The 20,764-nt window shown below is 43.9% G+C and overlaps 1 protein-coding gene and 3 long non-coding RNA genes across 6 annotated transcripts in view; 1 reads left to right on the top strand and 3 right to left on the bottom strand.

Moving 5' to 3' along the window:
* Positions 1 to 2,025, bottom strand: part of PPP3R1 (protein phosphatase 3 regulatory subunit B, alpha) — a 41,534-nt gene extending 39,509 nt beyond the window's left edge. For 2 of the 3 annotated variants that reach the window (XM_083495340.1, XM_083495342.1), the window contains exon 1: positions 954 to 2,025. In XM_083495340.1, coding sequence (XP_083351466.1) covers positions 954 to 956 — 3 coding nt within the window. In that variant the 5' untranslated portion in view covers positions 957 to 2,025. The remainder of the gene's footprint in view (positions 1 to 953) is intronic. The other variant, XM_083495341.1, reaches the window with a different exon arrangement.
* LOC310703239 overlaps positions 1 to 20,764 on the top strand; it is a 220,635-nt gene that overhangs the window by 122,482 nt on the left and 77,389 nt on the right. Inside the window, exon 2 of the long non-coding RNA XR_014524029.1 lies at positions 11,686 to 11,965. This is a non-coding gene — a long non-coding RNA (uncharacterized lncRNA). The remainder of the gene's footprint in view (positions 1 to 11,685; positions 11,966 to 20,764) is intronic.
* Positions 1 to 20,764, bottom strand: part of LOC310703217 — a 122,903-nt gene that overhangs the window by 40,826 nt on the left and 61,313 nt on the right. The gene's annotated exons all lie outside the window — the stretch shown is intronic.
* On the bottom strand, positions 9,047 to 19,779 carry LOC310703237. Its single transcript, XR_014524027.1, has 3 exons — positions 19,640 to 19,779; positions 18,219 to 18,301; positions 9,047 to 9,666 (listed from the first exon to the last, which is right to left on the bottom strand). It is a non-coding gene; the product is annotated as an uncharacterized lncRNA (long non-coding RNA).

Raw genomic sequence — 20,764 nt, 5'->3', positions numbered from 1 at the left:
AAAGAAGAAAGGGCGCCTAGTAGGTGACAGCGAGCTATACAAGGTAGAAAAGGTTGCAGAGGAGGAGAGGGGGGTTGCCGCTGCTGCGAAGCAAGCAGTGCGAATACGCAAGAGGAGCTGCGTGGGATGAAGAAAATTTGCAGGATTTTTTCCTTTACAGGGAGATGAGGAGGAGTTCGTAACAGAAAAGAGGGGCGCTTTCAAGAAAGCAATCGCAGGAGGGGAGGGGAGAAAACTAACGCGTGAAAAGTGTGTGCGTGGGGAGGGGGGGCAGGTTAAAGTAATACAGCACATATTGAGGAGACGAATTCTTTGCCAGGGGTGGGGCACTGCAGGGAAAGAGAGGTCACTGCTGGGTGAAGGCAACTACCGGAAAAGCAGGAAAGCCACTGTTAGTAAAGGGGGGGGGGGAGAGAGAGATAGGAGAGAAACACACACACACACACACACACACACACACACACACGAGGTCCTGGGGGGTTTTTTTTTGCGTGCGGGGGTGTCGTTTTTTTTCCTTTTGCGGGGAGGGTTTGGGGTGCGGTGTCGGGGTTTTTTTGGAGGGAGGGGGACACCGAAGGCGCCTCTCGATGAGATGCGGAAAGGAGGTCGCTAAGCCAGTGGGGAAATACGGGGGCTGCTGGCGGGTGGGTGAGGGGGCGGGGGAGCCTTCTACCAGAAGGGGGGGGGTCTCAAGAGAAGGCCTGACATGGAGGAAGCGAGAGAGCGGATTGCGCCTCTTCTCATATATATATATAGGAACACCACACCGAAAGCGGGGGCGGGGGGGGGGCGCTTCATTTCCTTCCTTTCGCGGCGGGGGGGGGGAGAGAGAGAGGAAGAGCTCGCCGCCGCCGCCTTCGCTCCCTTCCCCTCCCCCCTCCGCGGTCGGTTGAGAACGGGATCCCCTCAGGGCCTGCAGGTGGCGGGGGGCGGCGGCCGGCGAAGGTCCTTACCATGGTGGCGGGTTCTCGAGAGCCTCCCCGCAGCCGAATCCACCGCCGAGTGCCGGCCTTCTCCTCCTCCTCGTCGTCGTCTTCCTCCTCCTCTTCTCTTCTCCTTCCTCCTCCTCCTCCTCCGCCTCTTTTCCCTCACGCTCCTCGGTCCCTTCGCAAGCGCTGCCTCAAGAGCCGCCGCCGCCGCCGCCGCCGCCCCTCCTTTTTATTATTATTATTATTACTGTGGTTGTTGCCGACGACGGTTTCGCCGCAGTGGGCTCGCGCTGACCCGCAGCCTCGCGGAAGGGGAGGGGAAGGAGGAGGAGGAGGAGGAGGAAAGAGAGAGAGAGAGAAAAAGATAGAGATAGGGAGGGAGAGAGAGAGACAGGGGAACCGAAGCACGAACGGTCGACAGCAAAGGGGAGGAGCCTCCAACATCCGGGCAACTACGCCGCCGCTTCAACCACGGGCTTCATTTGCATACGTGGGAGGGAGGGAGGACGTGCGCGTGACGTCACCCGCGGGGGGGAGGCGTTAGAAGGGGGAGAAGAGTGAAGCTGTAAAATGGCGGCTTTAGCCGTGAGGGGCGTTGGAAATGGGGCAAGCTAACAGATGTTGTTAGCCGCTCTGAGCCCGGCTTCGGCTGGGGAGGGCGGGATATAAATAAAAATTTACTGTTATTATTATAAGCCCCAGGCCTCAGCTCGTGCTCTGGTTTCACCGCGTGAGGAAAAGCCTTGAATTTAAAAGCACCCCCCACGACACAAACACACACACAAAAATAAAAAACCCCAAAGCTTCCGCCCTCTCGCCTTGAAAAGCGACGCTCAAATCGCGTCAGCCGCCAATGGCCGCTGCGCTGGAGAGGGCAGTCGCCACCCCGCTGAATGTGCGGCTGGAGCCAAACGGCTTTGCCCCTGGAGGGCAGGTGCAGATGCAAACAGGCTTCTGGTGCTTCTCTGCGCCATTAGACGCCCCTGAGGGAATAGGGGCGTCTATCAGAAACAACACGCCAAAACAAGCATGGCGTGGCAGCGCCTGTAAACCAGCATTAGAATCCATAAGGCCGTGAAAGTTGGAAGGGACCCCTGAGGGTCATGCTGAAGGAAGGTGAGGGCAGGTGACCTCACCTAGGCCCGAAGTCACCCCCCACCAAAGCAGGCTCAAAGCTTCTCAAAGCTTTTCAAAATCATTTTCTCAGCAGCTAAGCATCAGAAACATTCCGCTCTGCTGTAACAAAGGTAGAGAACAGTCCATTGTTTCTCAGGCCTTTCTCATGCCTTCTGGCCTTGCTAAAGAACCACATTGCAACTTGCTTTCTGTCCGGGAACCATGCCAGAACAAGAGATTGAAACGTATCTGAACACTCTGAAACCCCTTTCCTGGGAAGGGCGCCAAGAGTCCAAAATAGTTCCAAGACAGCTTTCTGTTCATGCTCAGAGGAACTCATGGGGCAGGACTCTGAAAGGAGGAGGGAACTGGAATGGGTATATACCGTATTTTTCGCCCTATGGGATGCACTTTTTCCCCTCCAAAAATGAAGGGGAAATGTGTGTGCGTCCTATGGGGCGAATGCAGGCTTTCGCTGAAGCCTGGAGAGCGAGAGGGGTCGGTGCGCACCGACCCCTCTCGCTCTCCAGGCTTCAGGAGAGCCCCAGCGCCAGCCCCACAAGGTCGGGGGACAGAGGGAGGCGGAACGCCGCCATCCCGCTGTCTCCCAAAGTGGTTTGGAGGGTGACGGCGGGGAGACCCCGCCGCCAGCCCCGCAAGCTCCGGGGACAGCTGGGAGGTGCAGCGCGTCTCCCCACTGTCCCTGGACCTGATCTCAAGGCGGGCGGCGGGGAGAAGAGCGCTTCTCCCCGCTGCCGGCCCCACAAGCGCCTGGGGGGGAAATAAAAGTTTTTTCCTTTATTTCCCCCCCAAAAAACTTGATGCGTCCTATGGGCCGGTGCGTCCTATGGGGCGAAAAATACGGTAAACTCTGTGCACATGATTGTGAACTCGTGCATGCTTTTTGTGACTTATCACACTTGCTCCTTCTACCAGTTCATGGATGGTAGAAATAAAACCTTTTTCTCCGAAACTATTCCTTGAGTGTCTGTTGACTCCCACTTCCCTTTCCCAGGCGCAGTATTTTTCCCACCTGAGAGCAAAGCCTCATAAGGCTACATTTCAGTCCAGCCCTCTGCAATGCAGGCAGAAGTGTACCTAGGGTCTCTTGGCAGGGAGCTGTGTAGCGGCACCTCCCCAAACCTCTGTTTTTCTTTGTGTTTCACGCTCTGCCAGGGACTGCTCTTCACCACCTTCCAGGCTGTGCCAGTCTCTTCGTCGCCTTTCATCCTCTGCCAGGGACTCCTTCTCCTCTCCAAGCCAAAGTGGAGAGACCATTTTTTGCGCCTCCCTGGGCCCGCACCAACCTGGACAACCCATAGGTATGCCCCTGAATGGGGGAGTCTCAACTAAAGCACCCACAGCAGATTCATAGCTGTCAGCTTTCAGATTTGAAAATAAGGGATCAAAAATCAGGGATCAGCAGGCTCACTTGTCCCAGGGACAGTCTACGGAATATCTAACAATCCGGGATAGCAGTGGGAAACGGCACTGGAATAAGGGAATTTCCAACCGTAAAAGGGAAGATTGACAGCTATGAGCAGGTTGCCACCCAACCTCTGCTTTAAAACATCCATCACAGAAAATAGATTGCTGCATTTCATGGAAGTTTCCAAACTTACCTAGGGAATAAGCTTCATCAATATGGCTTCCACATAGGGTAAACTGATAGGAAAAGAGTCGCCTGATAAATTTATTATCTCATTCTTTTTATCAAGAGTATGTCCAGACATGGGTCTGTTCTACGCAAAATGCTGTTAAGGGCACAGAGCACCAAGGTCACTAGAGTCCTGTATACACAGTGCCCAGGCTATCGCCCTGGAGAGGTCACTTCGGTGCTACAAATGCAGCAAACCAAGGCCACATATGCAGAAAAGCATACCAGCAATTTTATGTTGCAAGATTTACCCTTGTCCCAGTACAGAGCCCATCTGCCACTAGCTGGTCAGTAAGAGCCAGTGTGCTGTAGTGGGTAAGAGCGGTGGACTCGTAATCTGGTGAACCGGGTTCGATTCCCCGCTCCTCCACATGCTGCTGCTGGGTGACCTTGGGCCAGTCACACTTCTCTGAAGTCTCTCAGCCCCACTCCCCTCACAGAGTGTTTGTTGTGGGGGAGGAAGGGAAAGGAGAATGTTAGCCCCTTTGAGACTCCTGAAGGGGAGTGAAAGGCGGGATATCAAATCCAAACTCTTCTTCCTTTGCCCCCTCATCTTCCACCGGCTGTGTACATATAAGTATGGGGGGGGGGACTACCGTTAGAGAAAATATAGTAGATTTGAGGGGCAGGTGTCTTACAGCTGCAACCAAATATATATACAGTGGTACCTCGGCTTATATACGCTTCAGGTTACAGACTCCGCTAACCCAGAAATAGTGCTTCAGGTTAAGAACTTTGCTTCAGGATGAGAACAGAAATTGTGCTCCAGCGGCAGTGGGAGGCCCCATTAGCTAAAGTGGTGCTTCAGGTTAAGAACAGTTTCAGGTTAAGAACGGACCTCCGGAACGAATTAAGTACTTAACCCAAGGTACCACTGTATATCTATATTAAGTAATAATGTTCATACAGCTTAATTCTAAGTGTTGGACTACAGTACTGAAATACAGTAGAGTACGGTAATTATCTTCTTGTGAGCTGTTATTTAAATAATGAGCTGATATTTAAATAATGCCTTTTGTTTATCTCAGTAGCTCTTGACCAGATAGAGCATAAGAACCAAGAAACTAACTAACCATACCATAGGTTCCAAGAAGTGAACTGAATAATGGTAAACAAACCATTATGTTGCTATTGTTACATAAATGTCCATAGTTATCTTAGCCTTGAGAAGGCTTCTAGATGTCAAAATATGTGTGGGGTTTTCCTCTCACAGTGGCTTTTGCTGCCTTAAATAAGAACATTTAACATAAGCAGTAAGTTATATATTATAACTTATATTTCAGCAATATTGCTTGAAACTTGACCTTTTGCCTAATAAAATATATGTGCATAATTTATTTATGTAAATTATCTTATTTCACTATAGGAACAAACTTCATTGCAAGGAACCTACTGAATTTGATATACCATCATCTTCTATATTGTCTTTTAGAGTCTTGCCCTTTACAATTTCCTCACACCTCTTTCACATCTGTCACTAGCTGCCTTATTTTTCACTTGTAAGTTAACTCAGGGCCTGGGACTCCATCTAATTAACTAATCTTCTCCTCTGACCCTTAAAAGGCCATAAGCAGCTTTTCCAAGCAAAGCGGGTGAACCCTCGGGCATGTGCAGTTTCATTCTAAAATGTCTGCCTTTTTTAAACCACACACATATAATTCTTCATGACTGTTGTACAAACTCACATTTATTTTTAGAAAGGGTTCCTCTGTCTTTTTTAATGTTTTGAGAAATGGTTGTGTTACTACTTCTTAAAAGGCAAGTTAGCAGTTCCCAAAACTCAAGAGAAAGAGGGTTACTTAATAAATAAGAGAAATACCATCCCATGTGTAAAAATGTTCATGGAAATGTGAACTTTTCTATTGGTTGCAGCTGAGCATATTTGCCAATGTGAATTCAGGAAACTGACAGTTTAATTTTACAGCTCCTATTTAGCAAGATGCCATGTGTATTATTTCCTGATGGATGCACACCGAAAAATTGAAAAGAAAACAAGACTACTTAATTATTTTCTGAACAATTTTCTTGCTTTCTCTGAAGTAAAACATGGCAAATAAAGCACCATTCTGACACTGGGCTGATTATTTGGGAATGCCCTGGGCTTGTTTAAATAAAATCTAGTATTTTTAGGTGAGGAAAAGGTATGTAGAGCATAGCGGAAAACAAATAAAATCCAAACCTTTTGTAAATATCTACTCATTACAGTCACAGAAACTGGGTCACTACCATGTCTTTGCATGGAGGACAGATATGGAGGTGGGACCAGGGTCAGAGCAGCCATCTTTTGGGCCTGATCTTTCAAAATACATGAGTTCTCACCCAAAATCGATGCCAGTGCTACTTCTCCGCATAGCTGTCAACTTACAGATTTGAAAACAAGGGATCAGCAGTCAAAATAAGGGATTTTAGTCAACCAGCAGCCAAACGAAGCCTCAAGCAGTGGTTCCCGCAGCGCAGCAACCCAGCAAAGGGGATGCAGCAAGGAAAACCACTGTGACCTCTCCATTGGGAAGCGCTGAGCAAAGGCAAGTCCCCAGGCAACACGGCCGATTTGATCGGCACAAGGCGTGCAAGCTCCACCCCCCCAGTCGTTCTTAGACTCCTCATTGGGTGAGCAACTCAGCCTAGCAACACAGTTGGAGCCTCTCTCCTCCCTGGCCGGCAGGCAGGGAGGGAGAGGAGCTGCTTCCTTTGAAACCCGGGAAATTTACGGGACATCATCAATCCGGGACAGCAGCGGGAAACGGCACTGGGATAAGGGAGTTTCCCGCCAAATAAGGGACGGTTGACAGCTATGCTTCTCCGCAGGTGGCTGGGTGGTATAGGTGGCGGCAGCAGTGTCAGGGCAGGGCAGCAATTCCCATTTCACCTCTAGCGGTGAAGCGGCACACACCACCACTAGGAGGAACACTGCAACAGCTATATAACAAGCACTCTGTGGGCAGTGAGGAATCATAGGGACATGTGCTGTCCCTAGTTAGTGATGGGGCCCAGTGGCGTAGCGTGGGTTGTCAGCACCCGGGGCAAGGCAAGTAATTTGCGCCCCCTAACCCGTGGATTTGCGCCCCCTAACAATAACCCCCAGATGTTGCGCCCGGTGCGGCCGGGCCCCCCCCGCACCCCCCACGCTACGCCACTGATGGGGCCTAGCACTTCTGCTTTCCTTCTTAGCAGCAGATACTGCTATATTATACTAATCTATTCCTGTTCCAAAGCAGGAGTAGGCTGTGTGCAAGGACCCAGTCTACTGAATTCCTGAATTGTATGGATGAAGGTGGTTTGAATGAAAAAGCAGCAAAAATTGTGGGCTCTTATTGCTTATCTTGTTACAACTCCGGGTTTAAATTTGAATTAATACAACTTCAAAGCTATTGCAATTAACTAGAGAGCAGTTAATTTTTGCTATTCTCCCCCACTTCCCTGAAGCATTGTGTGGGCTTAGCATCTCAATAATGCATGCATATGTGAGCTTAATAGGTAGCCCAGGAAATAGGTGGGGGTGAGAAATGTCTTTGGAATATTCTATAGAGAATTTTTATCATAATCTACAGCACAATTCTAACCATATCTACCCAGAAGTAAGTTCAACTGAATCCAGTTGCACTTGCTTCTGGGTAAGTGGGGTTAGGGTTGCAGTCTTAGGCTTTTTTTTCTTATGGGATATTCTTTTGAATCATTCTAGGTAGGTGAACAACTTTTAAAATATTGTGAAATGATTTTCTTTTGAAAATTAGCCTGCTTTAATAGGGTGTTTGACCTGGGGAAAATGACAAATGTTGTGGCATATGTCTGAAGAATGTTACAGGGCATTGTATTCAAATTTGGAGGATGTTTATATTTGCGATCTTACCTAAGTGGTAAATATCAAGAAGCATTTGGGTGTCTATTTTGTTCTTTTGTTTCCCTTGGGTAATGACATGTTTATAGCTGATGATTTTGGCATCAAATGATCATCACAATTCAGACAGAAACTTTGACTAACTTGTGTCAGCTCCAACAGAAGGTTTTTCAGTTAAATTTGTTTTAGCAGGTGTAAAGTAGCCAGGCCCTCAAAATGTTATTCAAGTTAATAGAGAAATACGAGCTGAGAAATAGGAGACCCTTTAGTGTTATTAATTTGTCTATTGCTATTCATAGAATCATAGATTCTATGGGGCTCCCAAGGGCCATCTAGTCCAACCCCCTGCAATGTAGGAATCTCAATTAACATATCAATTACAGATGGCCATCCAAGCTCTGCTTAAAAACCTCCAAGGAAGGAGAGTCCCCCACTTTCTGAGGAGTCCGTTCCACTGTTGAACAGCTCTTACCATCATAAAGTTACAGTGGTACCTCTGGTTACGTGCTCAATTCATTCTGGAGGTCCGTTCTTAACCGGAAACTGTTCTTAACCTGAAGCACCACTTTAGCTAATGGGGCCTCCTGCTGCTGCCGCGCCACCGGAGCACGATTTCTGTTCTCATCCTGAAGCAAGTTCTTAACCTGAAGCACTATTTCTGGGTTAGCGGAGTCTGTAACCTGAAGCGTATGTAACCTGAAGCATATGTAACCCGAGGTACCACTGTATTCCTGATGCTTAGAATCTCATTTCTTTCACTGTTGCCACTTTATCTGCAAAAGAGCAAGCCTGTTAAGTAAAATCTTGATTATTTGCTGTCACATTCTCTGAATCTGTCTACAGTCAACAATAGATGTTTTCCATGGTGGGGGGGGAATCAAAACCACATTCCAAAATAATTTTCAGTGTTAGTCTTCCCAAATAAATCTGAGAAGAAAGGCCATTGAGAGGCAATGGTTTTAACAAGCAACCGTTTTTATTTACAATGAGGAAACAATGTTGCTTCCATATTATCTGTTTAATCTGGAATTGCTATCTTCATGCACTCACTTGTAAAGAAGAATACAGGCATTGTTGCCAACATGTTGCATATCATTGTTTTCTGTATTGTCTTCCCATCTTTTTTAAAGCCTAGTTTAAAATGCAATTGCAACACTAGTACGGACTGGTGAAGTGTTATGGTAGCTATTTAGGGTTATACTGTAGTGTGATTATCTATAAACATTCTCCCTATGATTTCTATCCTGTATTTGTTTCCTGTTGAGCAGGAATATAGCATTACCATATTGTCCCTTATTTGGTAAGTTCCTGTTCTTACCAAAAGGCAATTACTGATTTTTTCAAATTAACTTTTTTCTTCGCCTTGTAAATTTTAAACACTATCTACCTATCTTAACACAAAAACAAAAAAATTGGAAAACTATGGAGAATTTGAATTGGCTAACGAAAAACAATTATTTAGTAATATTGTGGTTGCTGAACAAGAAGTAATTACAGGGGCAAAGATCACAAATAGGAAGCTTTTAATTCTAGTTTTACAGAACCATTACCATTACAGAAAGTTTTACAGAACCATCACTGAATGGGATAATCATAAAAGGATATTGGCCAAGGCTGGGGGTTGGCATTGTCAGAAAATATTTTTCTTTCTTTCAGTTTGTTTATTAATTTCCCAAATTTAAAACAAACACACAAAAAGAAAAAAAACATTACAGTATTAGAAATAAAAACAAACATATAAAAACCTAACTGTTAAAGGTCCAATTCAGTTTACATTGTTAAGTGACTTCCTCAAATCCCTCCTAACTGAATTTCAATAAATCTCATTGTAACAGTTTTCCAATATCTATTTTCCAATAAAATTTACTTATTCAAATTTCTGTCTTCCTTCCTTTTCATAATATTTTCAGTCCATAATGTTATAAATTTCAAGATATTTTAATCCTAGGCCAATTTGGTACTTACAAGTGATTCTACTTACCGGTATGTTATATTCGAATATCTAGCTAAATAGTCCTTAAATTTCTTCCACTCTTCTTGATATTCCTCCTCTTTCTGATCACGGATTCTTCCAGTCAGGTCAGCCAGCTCCAAAAAGTCCAACATCTTCATCTGCCATTCTTCTACTGTTGGAGAAAATATAGCAGTATATTAAGTTCCACAGGAAATCAGCTCTGGCTAGTTCACCTGCTACGGCCCCTTTTGGGGCTGAGATGACTAGGCCACTGTACCCCAGATTGGATTATTGTAATGCATTCTATTTGCATTCTGTAACTTCCAGATTAGATTATTGTAATGCATTCTGTGTGGCACTGCCCTTGAAGGTGACTCAGAAACTAGTCCACAATGCAGTGGCCAGAATATTGGCTGGGGTTCTGTTCAGAGCTCATATAACCCACATTTTAAACAGCTGCACTGGTTGCCAGCTCATTCCTGGGCCCAATTCAAGGTACTTACGTTATTGTTTAAGGCCCTAAGCAACTCAGGCCCCTAATACCCAAAATACTGCTCCTTCCCTACACATCCTCTTGTGTACTCAGATCAGTAGAGGGGGCCTTCTTGGTTGTTCCACCACCCTTAGAAGCTTGGAGGGTAGCACCATCTGTATGCACCCTTCAGCAAATGTGCTTTATATCTGTAATTTTAAGTTGTTTTAAACTGTTTGTAATATTGTATTTTAATTATCGTAGACTGCCCTAGGACTGTAGGGTGAAGAGTGGGTCATAAATTGTAATAATATCGTAATCATAATAAATATATGATAGGTATACCTAAACTCTAACAAGCCAGGATTTCCAGCTGTGTCAAAGTATTTGTTCATTTACAGGTAGTAATGGGAAATATAACCCCAGGGTTTATAATTCTGAAAAAGGCAAGTATACCACTCCAAATCTGAGACTACTGTTCAAAAGATTTTACAGTGGAAACCCATATATGCCTACTCAGAAGTATGTCCCACTGAGTCCAATTGAGTTTACTGCCAGATAACTTGTGTATAGTATTGTTGCTTTATTCAGTATGGGTCGCTGTCCAGGAAAAGAGTTTTGATCCCCCAAAACTGAGAATACAGCTGCCCCCAAATATTGTTTTTTTTAAAAAGTATGTTCACGAGGAAATAGCAAATGTGGAAAGATTTTTTACTTTCTAAGTATTGAGACAAAAAAACCCCCACATTAAGTCTCAAATTACGGTAAGCTTACAGGTAAAGGAGAGGAAGAATAATAGTATATTAATGGAGGACATAGTATATGCTTCCAGATCATGCTATAGTAGGGCACCTACTTGAAATTTAATACTTAGTAATACTATAGTAGGGCATCTATTTGAAATTTAATACTTCTGCAATAGCCAGGTATTTTTATGCCTAGTCACATTATTTTTATCTTTCTATGTTTGATGAGGACATTGGGAAAACAGTAGTATAGTGGGGGCATTTTTAGTTTATGATCTTGGCGTTCTATGTAATGATTGAAACAGGTTCCAGAGTAATGGATGAGGGTCTGTAGTTCATTTTTTATGTTTCAAAGAATAAGTTATTGCTACAGTAAGTAGGCTGTCAGTGTAATTAAAGATGGCTTGTGAGCTTTGTGTAACCTTAACCATTGATTTATGGATGTATAGTGCATTATGTATAGAGAATTCCAACTCCACCTTGTTCCTGGCAAATATACGAAACCTACTGCATGTGGTCAAAGAGATGCAATCCTAAATTGGGACCTAGAGTTGTATTCCAATCTCTACCCAAACAAAGCAACTCTGGATGAGTTTGGTAAATCGCTACCTCTTTCGCTTTCTTAACCACACATGAAATAAGCATAATAGTTGCCACCCCCGCATGGTTATTTATAAAATATAGTACAATAGAACTGTTCTGTAAATCATAATTTTATCCATCTATATTGTTGAAAGAAGGCTGTAATTCTAAACACACTCCCTGGGGAGTAAAAACCCCCTTGAACACAATGGGATTTGCTTCCAAGTAAACATTTATTGGTGTGTGCTGTCACACTAATTGCCTGATGTTCATTTGCAGCCCCAGGCTTTGGGCCATACGTGGGAACAGAAAATACTTCCTTGCATATTCTCAGAGGAAAGGGGATCACCTTGCCTACTCCAACCCTGTCTGCAGCCCCTGCACCATACAGTGGTGCCCCGCAAGACGAATGCCTCGCAAGACGGAAAACTCGCTAGACGAAAGAGTTTTCCGTTTTTTGAGTCGTTCCGCAAGACGAATTTCCCTATGGGCTTGCTTCGCAAGACGAAACGTCTTGCGAGTTCTTGCGAGTTTGTTTCCTTTTTCTTAAAGCCGCTAAGCTGCTAATAGCCGCTAAGCCGCTAATAGCCGTGCTTCGCAAGACGAAAAAACCGCAAGACGAAGAGACTCGCGGAACGGATTAATTTCGTCTTGCGAGGCACCACTGTACTGTCCATTGTGCCAATATTATATTGTCAGAGTGTCTAACAAAGCAGTAAGAAACAAAACAACAACAACAACAAAATGATGTGAAAGAAGACAGGTACAGTATTTCAGTTCTAAGCCATGTAGGACTTTAACCATCAAGACAAGAGCTTTGAATTGAGCATGGTGCTTTACTGGGGGCCCTGGAGTTTTTCAGTACAGCTGAGCTATGGTGTCTTCATGCTGTGATTCTTTTTCTGTGCAGTATTTTCCGTTCACTAGAGCAAGTGATATTCCACAAATTTGCTGCTGCACTGTTGCAGTACCCAAACAATTAGGTTGGTGTTTGTATATGTGTTTGCTTTGCAGTAGTTGGCCTCCTTCCCATGATTCATTAGAACTAAATCCAGGTCCCTTGAACTCCCTGTACTATTATCATAACTAGATATTTATTTAGTAGTCAGTGTAGTCAGTTATATCACTGAAATCGTTAAACCTTCTAGCCGTTGTGCACCAGGGCTGATTCAACAGTGTGCTAAAAATGTACAAAGCGTTCCATCTAGTTTTGTAAATCTTCTTTCTCTTTATGACTTCCACCTCCATTTCAACGGGAATTACCGGTATTTTCTATTTTAAACCAGCCCCCACTTAAAATCCCATTCTAATCCACATTTCCTTTACTTGCCATCTTTTCCAGCATAACTGTTAGATTTTAAAGCAAAAGTAGGTGCTGAATAATTTGGACTTGCATGCCTGATATATTGCAGGCTACAATTAACTAGCAGTGACAGCGGATCAAAGAAAGAACATATAAATGTTCTTTTGCCATCTTAGTCACCGACCTTAAGCAACATAGTGCAGGAATTATGCAACTCCTACAATGTTTAAATGGTCTGGAAAGGCTCACAGTGTGAGCCATTTTTGAAGCTCCACAAACATTGGGCTAATGTTTATTATAATTCCATGTTTAGTGTACCCGTCTCCTGACAACCAGCATAGAGAGATGTTAACATTCTTTAGAGTTGGCTAAGCAAGATTTGGGCATGGAGCAAGTTTTTCTTCTTGATTTATATATGTAAAAAAAAATTATATGCCACACATCAATACAAAATATTTTGCGGGCAAATAAAACAGCTAGAACAAACTACGGAACACACTGCATAATAAACCAACAATCAAGTCCAAAGATGGCTGATAAAAGCAGTGTAATTAGAACAGATAATAATGAGTTAAAAGGCCTGGGCAGAAAGGTCTTCAGTGGACCTGGAAAATACATCAAAGTAGACACCAGGCAAACTTTTATGGCAAGAGCTTTCCACAAGCAGAGTACCCCCATGAAAGCCTTTTCCTCTCATCAGCACCCAGGTGAGAGGAGAAGCTGGAGGATGGCATCCACAGGTGATCACTCTGTATGGGTAGGCTTGTACCAGAGCAGAATTCCGTGAGGGAAGGTGAAAAATAAATAAAAGTAAACAAATACATTTTGAAGGCTGCTGAAAAGTTTGGGAAATTAAGGGGGTTATATTCCTCTGGCTCCTCTGCTGACATGTACAGTACCTTAGGTGCATTAGGGCTACCAATACAGTTTATATCACCTTGGTGATACAAGGTTTCCAAAATGAGGCAGGATATTGTGAAATATGTTGGTCTGCTGCGTTAAATGCTAAATGCAGACTCTGGTGCATAGCTGTCAACCGTCCCTTATTTGGCGGGACAGTCCCTTATCCCAGCGCCGTGTCCCGCTGCTGTCCCTTATTGATAATGTCCCTTAAATTTCCCGGGTTTCAAAGGAAGCAGCTCCTCTCCCTCCCTTCCTGCCAACCAGGGAGGAGGGAGGCTCCAACGGTGTTGCTTGGCTGTGATGCTCACCCAATAAGGAGTCTAAGAATGACTGGGGGTGGAGCTTGCATGCCTTGTGCCGATCAAACGGCCGCATTGCCTGGGGACTCGCCTTTGCTCAGCGCTTCCCAGCGGAGAAGTGACGGTGGTTTTCCTTGCTGCATCCCCTTTGCCGGGTTGCTGCGCTGTGGGAACCACCGCTTGAGGCTTTGTTTGGCTGCTGGCTGGGCTTTCTGCCTTTGGCTCGGAGGGGCTCAGAAGTCGAACATACCTGTGCTCTGAAAATCCCTTATTTTGGCTGCTGATCCCTTATTTCCGAGGTTGCTGGTCCCTTATTTTCAAATCTGCAAGCTGACAGCTATGCTCTGGTGCCTGTCCTATTGTTCTTGGTTTGGCTCCTGCTTGGTCACCAAAATACCCAGAGCCTGTCCACTGAAATTATTTCAAATGCATCCAATGTCCTAAAACTGGTCCTAGATCACAGTTTAAGATTGGACTTGCTTTCCTAGGTGTGTGATTTATTTATTTTTGCATACAAGACCACTGAAATGGCCATGAGGACTACAGTCCAGCACATGTTTACTCCCCGTCAGTTTCAATGGGATTTGAATGTAGTAAACTATGTGGGACTGTACCTTAATGCTGCAGTCCATGCAAAGTTATTAGGTTCCATTCAACAACTTGGGGCAGACCTTCAATGAAAGATGTGTGGGAGCCAAAATTGTTAAATTGTTTAGTGAAGTTGCATTGAAGAGAAACTTCTGGGTGGAAAGAAAACAAGGCCATATTTGACATGATTGAAAGGGAGTAGGCAAGCTATGTTACAGAAAACATTAGAAACATCAGGAGATGGAGAATGCAACAAATGCTGTAGCAGCTTCAAAGAGAATTGTAGATTAAGCACTTGTGCCTAGCTGACGATGTAAAATAGGGTAGCAACAAATGAGACTAACTGCGCATGTCAAAAGGTGTAAACTGCTAATTGGTTAGTATCACTAAAATATACTTTCTGTGTTGAACTAACATAATGAAGGGGTTGGTTTTATGATTTTAGGTTGCTATATCTATGCTTGTTTTGCAACTGAATCCTTTGTAGCGACTTCTGCATAGGGGACATGCAATAAATGCTTATTGATTCATACCTTCTTATTATTGACCTCCAGTATGGGAACTTAACTCTGTGGGTTAAACCACAGAGCCTAGGACTTGCCAATCAGGAGGTTGACAGTTCGAATCCCCGCGACGGGGTGAGCTCCCGTTGCTCGGTCCCTGCTCCTGCCAACCTAGCAGTTCGAAAGCACATCAAAGTGCAAGTAGATAAATAGGTACCACTCCGGCGGGAAAGTAAAACGGCGTTTCTGTGCGCTGCTCTGGTTCGCCAGAAGCAGCTTAGTCATGCTGGCCACATGACCCGGAAGCTGTACGCCGTTTACCTTTACCTTTATGGGAACTTAGAATTCCCCTACAGATGCAGAGGAGTAGAAAGCAGACGCCCTAAATTTTAGCTGAAATTCTACTTCCTTGCCCACCCATCCCCTTGGCTTGTTTCTACAGGTGCAGATATGAATAGAGGCCAGAAGTTAAGCAGAAATGCTTACTTAATGTTCCTTTTAAATTATCAGTCAACATGGGACACAGTGTTATTTTATTGGATTGACATTTTAATAGTTGCCCTAGTACACCAAGTCCTCCCTCTTTATGTTCATCAGGCTTGCACTGATTATGTGTCTCTGCTACCATTCATTCTCTTTGTGGCAAATGCTCTATTTAGGTAAATTCCACTCCGTGAGTTGCATAAAACGGATGCCTTTGTGGACCCAAAGGCATCACTGATTCATAGAACTTAGAATTCTATATCTTTGCCAGCCATACAGTTAAGGATAGGTAAAGGTAAAGGGACCCCTGACCATTAGGTCCAGTCGTGACCGACTCTGGGGTTGCGGCGCTCATCTCGCTTTATTGGACGAGGGAGCCGGCGTACAGCTTCTGGGTTATGTGACCAGCATGACTAAGCCACTTCTGGCGAACCAGAGCAGCGCACAGAAACGCCGTTTACCTTCCCGCCAGAGTGGTACCTATTTATCTACTTGCACTTTGACATGCTTTCGAATTGCAAGGTTGGCACTTAAGGATATAAAAGAGCAAATATAACTGGAGTATATGTATGCAGCGTCCCTTAGGAAGATCAGTGACATAAAAATTATAAGTCTCTTTTAGGGGTAGGAAACCTATGGCCAGCCATTACTGGGACTCCAACTCCAGTCAACATGGCTTGTTTTAAAGCTACACAGTGTTTCCTGCCTCCTTTTACTTCCCAGGGTAGGAATCACACACATTTTCTTAGTCACACGAAACAGATTAAAATATAATAGAAGTTGCCTTCTTGGCCCCATAGTAATCAACCTCAGGATAACAATGTTCAGTTTCTTCCCTTATGTTCTTTCTTTCTTTGGTTTTTGGTGTTTGAACTCATGCTTACTGCGCAGCCCAGATGCCGTTTTATAAACCCAGTATGTTGAGATCTGTGAATAATCAGACTGCGTGTCTGTAGACTCCCTGGGCATTTTCGACCCATAAAACAAGGGTAACATGTAAATACAGAGGAAAAATTGGACAACCAAGCTTTACACAGCTGTTCCTGCTCCCATTGGGGCCCATTAAATGCTATACAAACAAAGCTGCTTCTCATTTAGGACTCGGCTAGCATGCTTTTTGTTGTTGTTTTTTCATAATGCCATAAATTGTTTTCAAGTGATGTCGTCATGATTTTTTGATGTTTACTTTCTATGGTTTGAACTAGAATTGTGGGGTGTCTAATAGTAAAACTTGGACAATTTTTATATAGTGTATAAGTGCAGTTTTCCTTGAAAATGGATTCTGCGTGAGGCCATTCCTCGTTTCACGTCTCGGATTACATGAAATGAATGCATTTACAGGTCCCAAAAACAGCAAAACTCAAATACCTTATGAATCAGATTTGGCTTCTCTGCCTTTGTTATGGATTTAGGCTACAATCTAAACCCCACTTATCTGGGAATAGGGTTGGGGGAGAAATTTGATTCAGTTTGCATTTAAAGCCAAATTTATCAAATGTACATTTTCTGAAACAGTACGAGAACCAAAACATAGCCAACCTTCAAAATTCATCTGAATTTTACAATGCCGTTCTCAATCCAGCCAATGCATATATGGGGGGGGTGTTGTGTAAAACGAATATATTAGTAAAAATAACATACAAAAATGCATTACATTAGGATTATATTGCTTGCAAATATCTGTACATTAGTCAAAACTGCATACCAAAATGTGTTTATTAGAAGAAAGTGTCGAAGAATTTTCATGAGGATTTTTTTAAAATTGCAAATTGATGCAGAAACACAGAGAATTGAATTTACTATTGGAACAGTGAGAAACTGAAGGAACTAAAATTGATAGTTTCTTCTATCCTTACATGGGAGTAAGCCCCATTGATTTTTATAGGGTTTACTTCTGAGTAAACAAGCTTTGGATTGTATTTACTTTTAACCTTGGTATGAAATTGATTTGCTGCATTGATCTGTGTACTGGCGAGCAATATACTAATAAGATTCCTGGAAACCAGTGGTTTTGTTAATCTGTTTTATGTATGTATCAAATGCATTTATACAGTGTCTTGGATATTTCTGAACCTGTAATGAAAGTAAGGGCATAATGTGTAGGAGTGTGTGTGTTTTCTGCATCGCAATAGAGATACTGACTGTCCTTATATGTTCTGCTACAATTAATTGCAATGTACCATCTGTAACCCCAAATTTTAATATGTTTTCCTGGTTGATTAAATGTTCCCAAGGAGTTCAAAGTAGACATTATTGGGAAGCCATGCTTCTTCACAGATTGGTTTGGAGATCTTATTTTCACAACATAAGGTGGTTGCAGATGCCGTTAACTGAACTCTTCCCCACCTTACTTTCTGCATTATGTCGCTTCAGGCACACATTTCGCATATCTGAAGTGAATCAGGTCATGTGTGAAGTGAGAAAGCAAAATGGGAAAAGGTTCGGTTTCCCCTTAACATCATGTCCCCCTTTTGCTTTAAATGTAGATGACAGACTCATGACCAAACAAGCATGTTTGCTCCATAGCATCTATTCTGGTCCAGAATGCAGTTAGTACATGACAAATTGCTCCATTATTGGGCACACTAGGACATTCTGCAGTTCTTGTTGAATTGTTAATACTCACTACATCTACCTTTCAAGCACAACGTGTTTCGGAATCCATTTTCCAGTACTGGAAGGGCAAATTGTTCTTCATGGTAAATATATCTGTGCTCAGATGTAAATGATTTCTGCCTCATGTGTTCTGCCTTATAGTCACGGCCTAATAGTCACGGCACAACACAGTGCTTTTTTCACGCATCAACACACCCATCTCAAATTTGAGTGTCTCCTCCTAGTTTACCTCCAGGCCAGGAAGTTCTTCCTTAGTGTCTCTTAGACTAGGGTGTTCCTCTTTGGTTGAAATGTTCTGAATTCCATGTAATGCTAGTAGATAAGAAAGAAAGCTCAGCTGAAGAATTATTGTAATAAAAAGATGGAATTAACGGCTAATTTGCTAATGAGATTTATTTTGGGCGGAGGGGGTAAAGGTGGTGTGTTTTAAAACCCTCTCCTGAAAACTTCAGAGGTCATTCCATTTGCAGAAGCCTCCTTAAAACTGTCTTCCTCCAGCCGATTCTTGGGTCCCGTGTGACTACATGCCACATACTCACTTTACCAAAAGAGGAAGTGATTACGATGGTAGCGCAAAGCAGAAAGGGCAAAATCAATAAGACTGAGTTCAACTTTCTCCAACTCTTGTGGTTTCTCATAATACGAGGCTAAAATGAAGACATCTATTATACAGGGAAGAACTGAATACATATGTCATATTTTTCAACACATAAACCGGGGCGGGGGGGGGGCTTATTGTTTTCTTCGGATTATATATACTCTGCCTACTAAATGAACTTTCTGAGAGACTGCTCAGTGCCTCTCAGCCTAACCCTGCCTCGTAGGGCTTGTTGGGATTAAATGAAGAGGGGGAGAACCAGTGGCGTAGCGTGGGGGGTGCAGGGGGGGCCGGCCGCACCGGGCGCAACATCTGGGGGTTAGGGTTAGGGGGCGCAAATCCACGGGTTAGGGGGCGCAAATTACTTGCCTTGCCCCGGGTGCTGACAACCCACGCTACGCCACTGGGGAGAACCATGTATGCCACCTTGAGCTCCTTGCAGGGGGAAAAGTAGGATATAAATGCAATGTATGTATTTTTCCGTCTATAAGACACCCCCCTGTATAAGACGACCCCCTTTCTTTTTTAATCCAAAATTAAAAAATTAAGTTGTTTAGCTTTTTAGGGGTGGGGTGGGGGAGGTCACTTCCGCCAATCGCTCACCCGCCTTCCTGCCACTGCCGATTGCTTGCCACAGCCACTGCCGATCGCACACCTCGCCACAGCCGTCAATCACCTGCCCAATTGCCGCAGCCACAGCCAATCGCCAGCAGGCCTTGCCGCAACCACCAATCGCCGCTGCCAATCTCCTGCTTGCTGCTGCCATTAATCGCACGTCCCCCCCCTCTGCATTCACTATCTGTGTATAAGACGACACCCAATTTTTGCCTAGTTTTTTTTAAGCGAAAAGCATTGTCTTATACACAGAAAAATACTGTAGGTAGATAAGTAAATAAGTAAGTAAGTAAAATCATTGGTGGGGAACCTGAAACCCGGGGGCCAAATATGGGCCTTCAGGCATCTCTGTCAGCCCCTTTAATTCTCCCCAGGCCATATCCCTCCTTGACTTGGCTGCAATGTAGCTTTGAACTCTGAAAATGTGTATTGCTTACCTGGGTGACGGATACAGAGGGGCGTGTGAGTGTGTGTAGAACCTAGCCTACTATAGAAAGATAAAAATCGCAGTTGTTGTTCCGCCCGCTTTTGCCTGTGGCTGTGTCTGCCACCAGCATGAAAAGCCCAGAAAGCCACCCAAAAGTGGCAGAAATGACCGGCAGAATCCAAGATCAAGGAGAAGAGGTGGTGGAAGAAGACTGGAAGAAATTTAAATATTACTTGCAGAAATACTGTAAAATTAATGAATGTTAAAGGGATGTAGGATTGAAAATAAGCGGTATTGGTAAAAAGATTAACAAGAATATGTAAATATGGATTGACAATGATTGGAAATATATAGATATAATAGGTTAAGATATTAAGTGAAGATAAACGATAGAGGGTAAGGATTTGCTGAATTAACCATGTGAACTGGAATACAAAAAAGGGGTGTGTGAGGAGGTCGGGAAACAAGTGAAATATAAGATATGAAAATATGGACTTTTTTCTAACGTTTTTCTTTTTTTTACTTTTTATGTATTTTGTCTTTGTATTTTTGTATTTCTTTTTCTTTTATTATTGTTACTTTTTTCTATTTCCTATTTTTAATTTTGTAATTTTATATGGTCTGTAAAATTTAATAAATATCACTTTAAAAAAACAACAACAGAAAGCCACCCAAAAGGACATGCAGTCCTTGGGCTGAGAACTCCCCCTGCCCCAGCAATAGACAGCATGACAATGTCCATAATTGCAACAAGAATATGTATGTTTCCCCCAGTCCAGAAATGGCTGTCCAAGCAGCAGGATGTTCAGTCTGACAAGTCAGTGCTTTCTCACTGAGTTCCTGGCCCAGATAGCAGAGGCAGGAAGTGATGGAAGCGTCCCTCAAGGCCACAGATATTTCAGTTGCCGCTCTAGGCCCATGGTCCAGGCCCATGCAGAGATTGTCTGAGGCCTGCAGGTGGGGGGGGGGGAGTCTTGTCCACGGGATGTGCCACCGTGGCAGCACCACCTAATCTGATCTGACACTATACACTAGTACGCCGTAACTGTTACTTTCTGTTTTGCCACTGAGCAGCTGCTTGGAATCACAGGACTCTGTTTATATTCCAGAGTCCTTCCAGACTGTTGGAAGTCTC

The sequence above is a fragment of the Podarcis liolepis genome (genome assembly GCF_965112155.1).
Source record: "Podarcis liolepis genome assembly, chromosome: 3".
NCBI lineage: Eukaryota > Metazoa > Chordata > Lepidosauria > Squamata > Lacertidae > Podarcis > Podarcis liolepis.
Note: the sequence above shows the minus strand (reverse complement) of the source record. Positions and strands in the feature narration are given on the sequence as shown.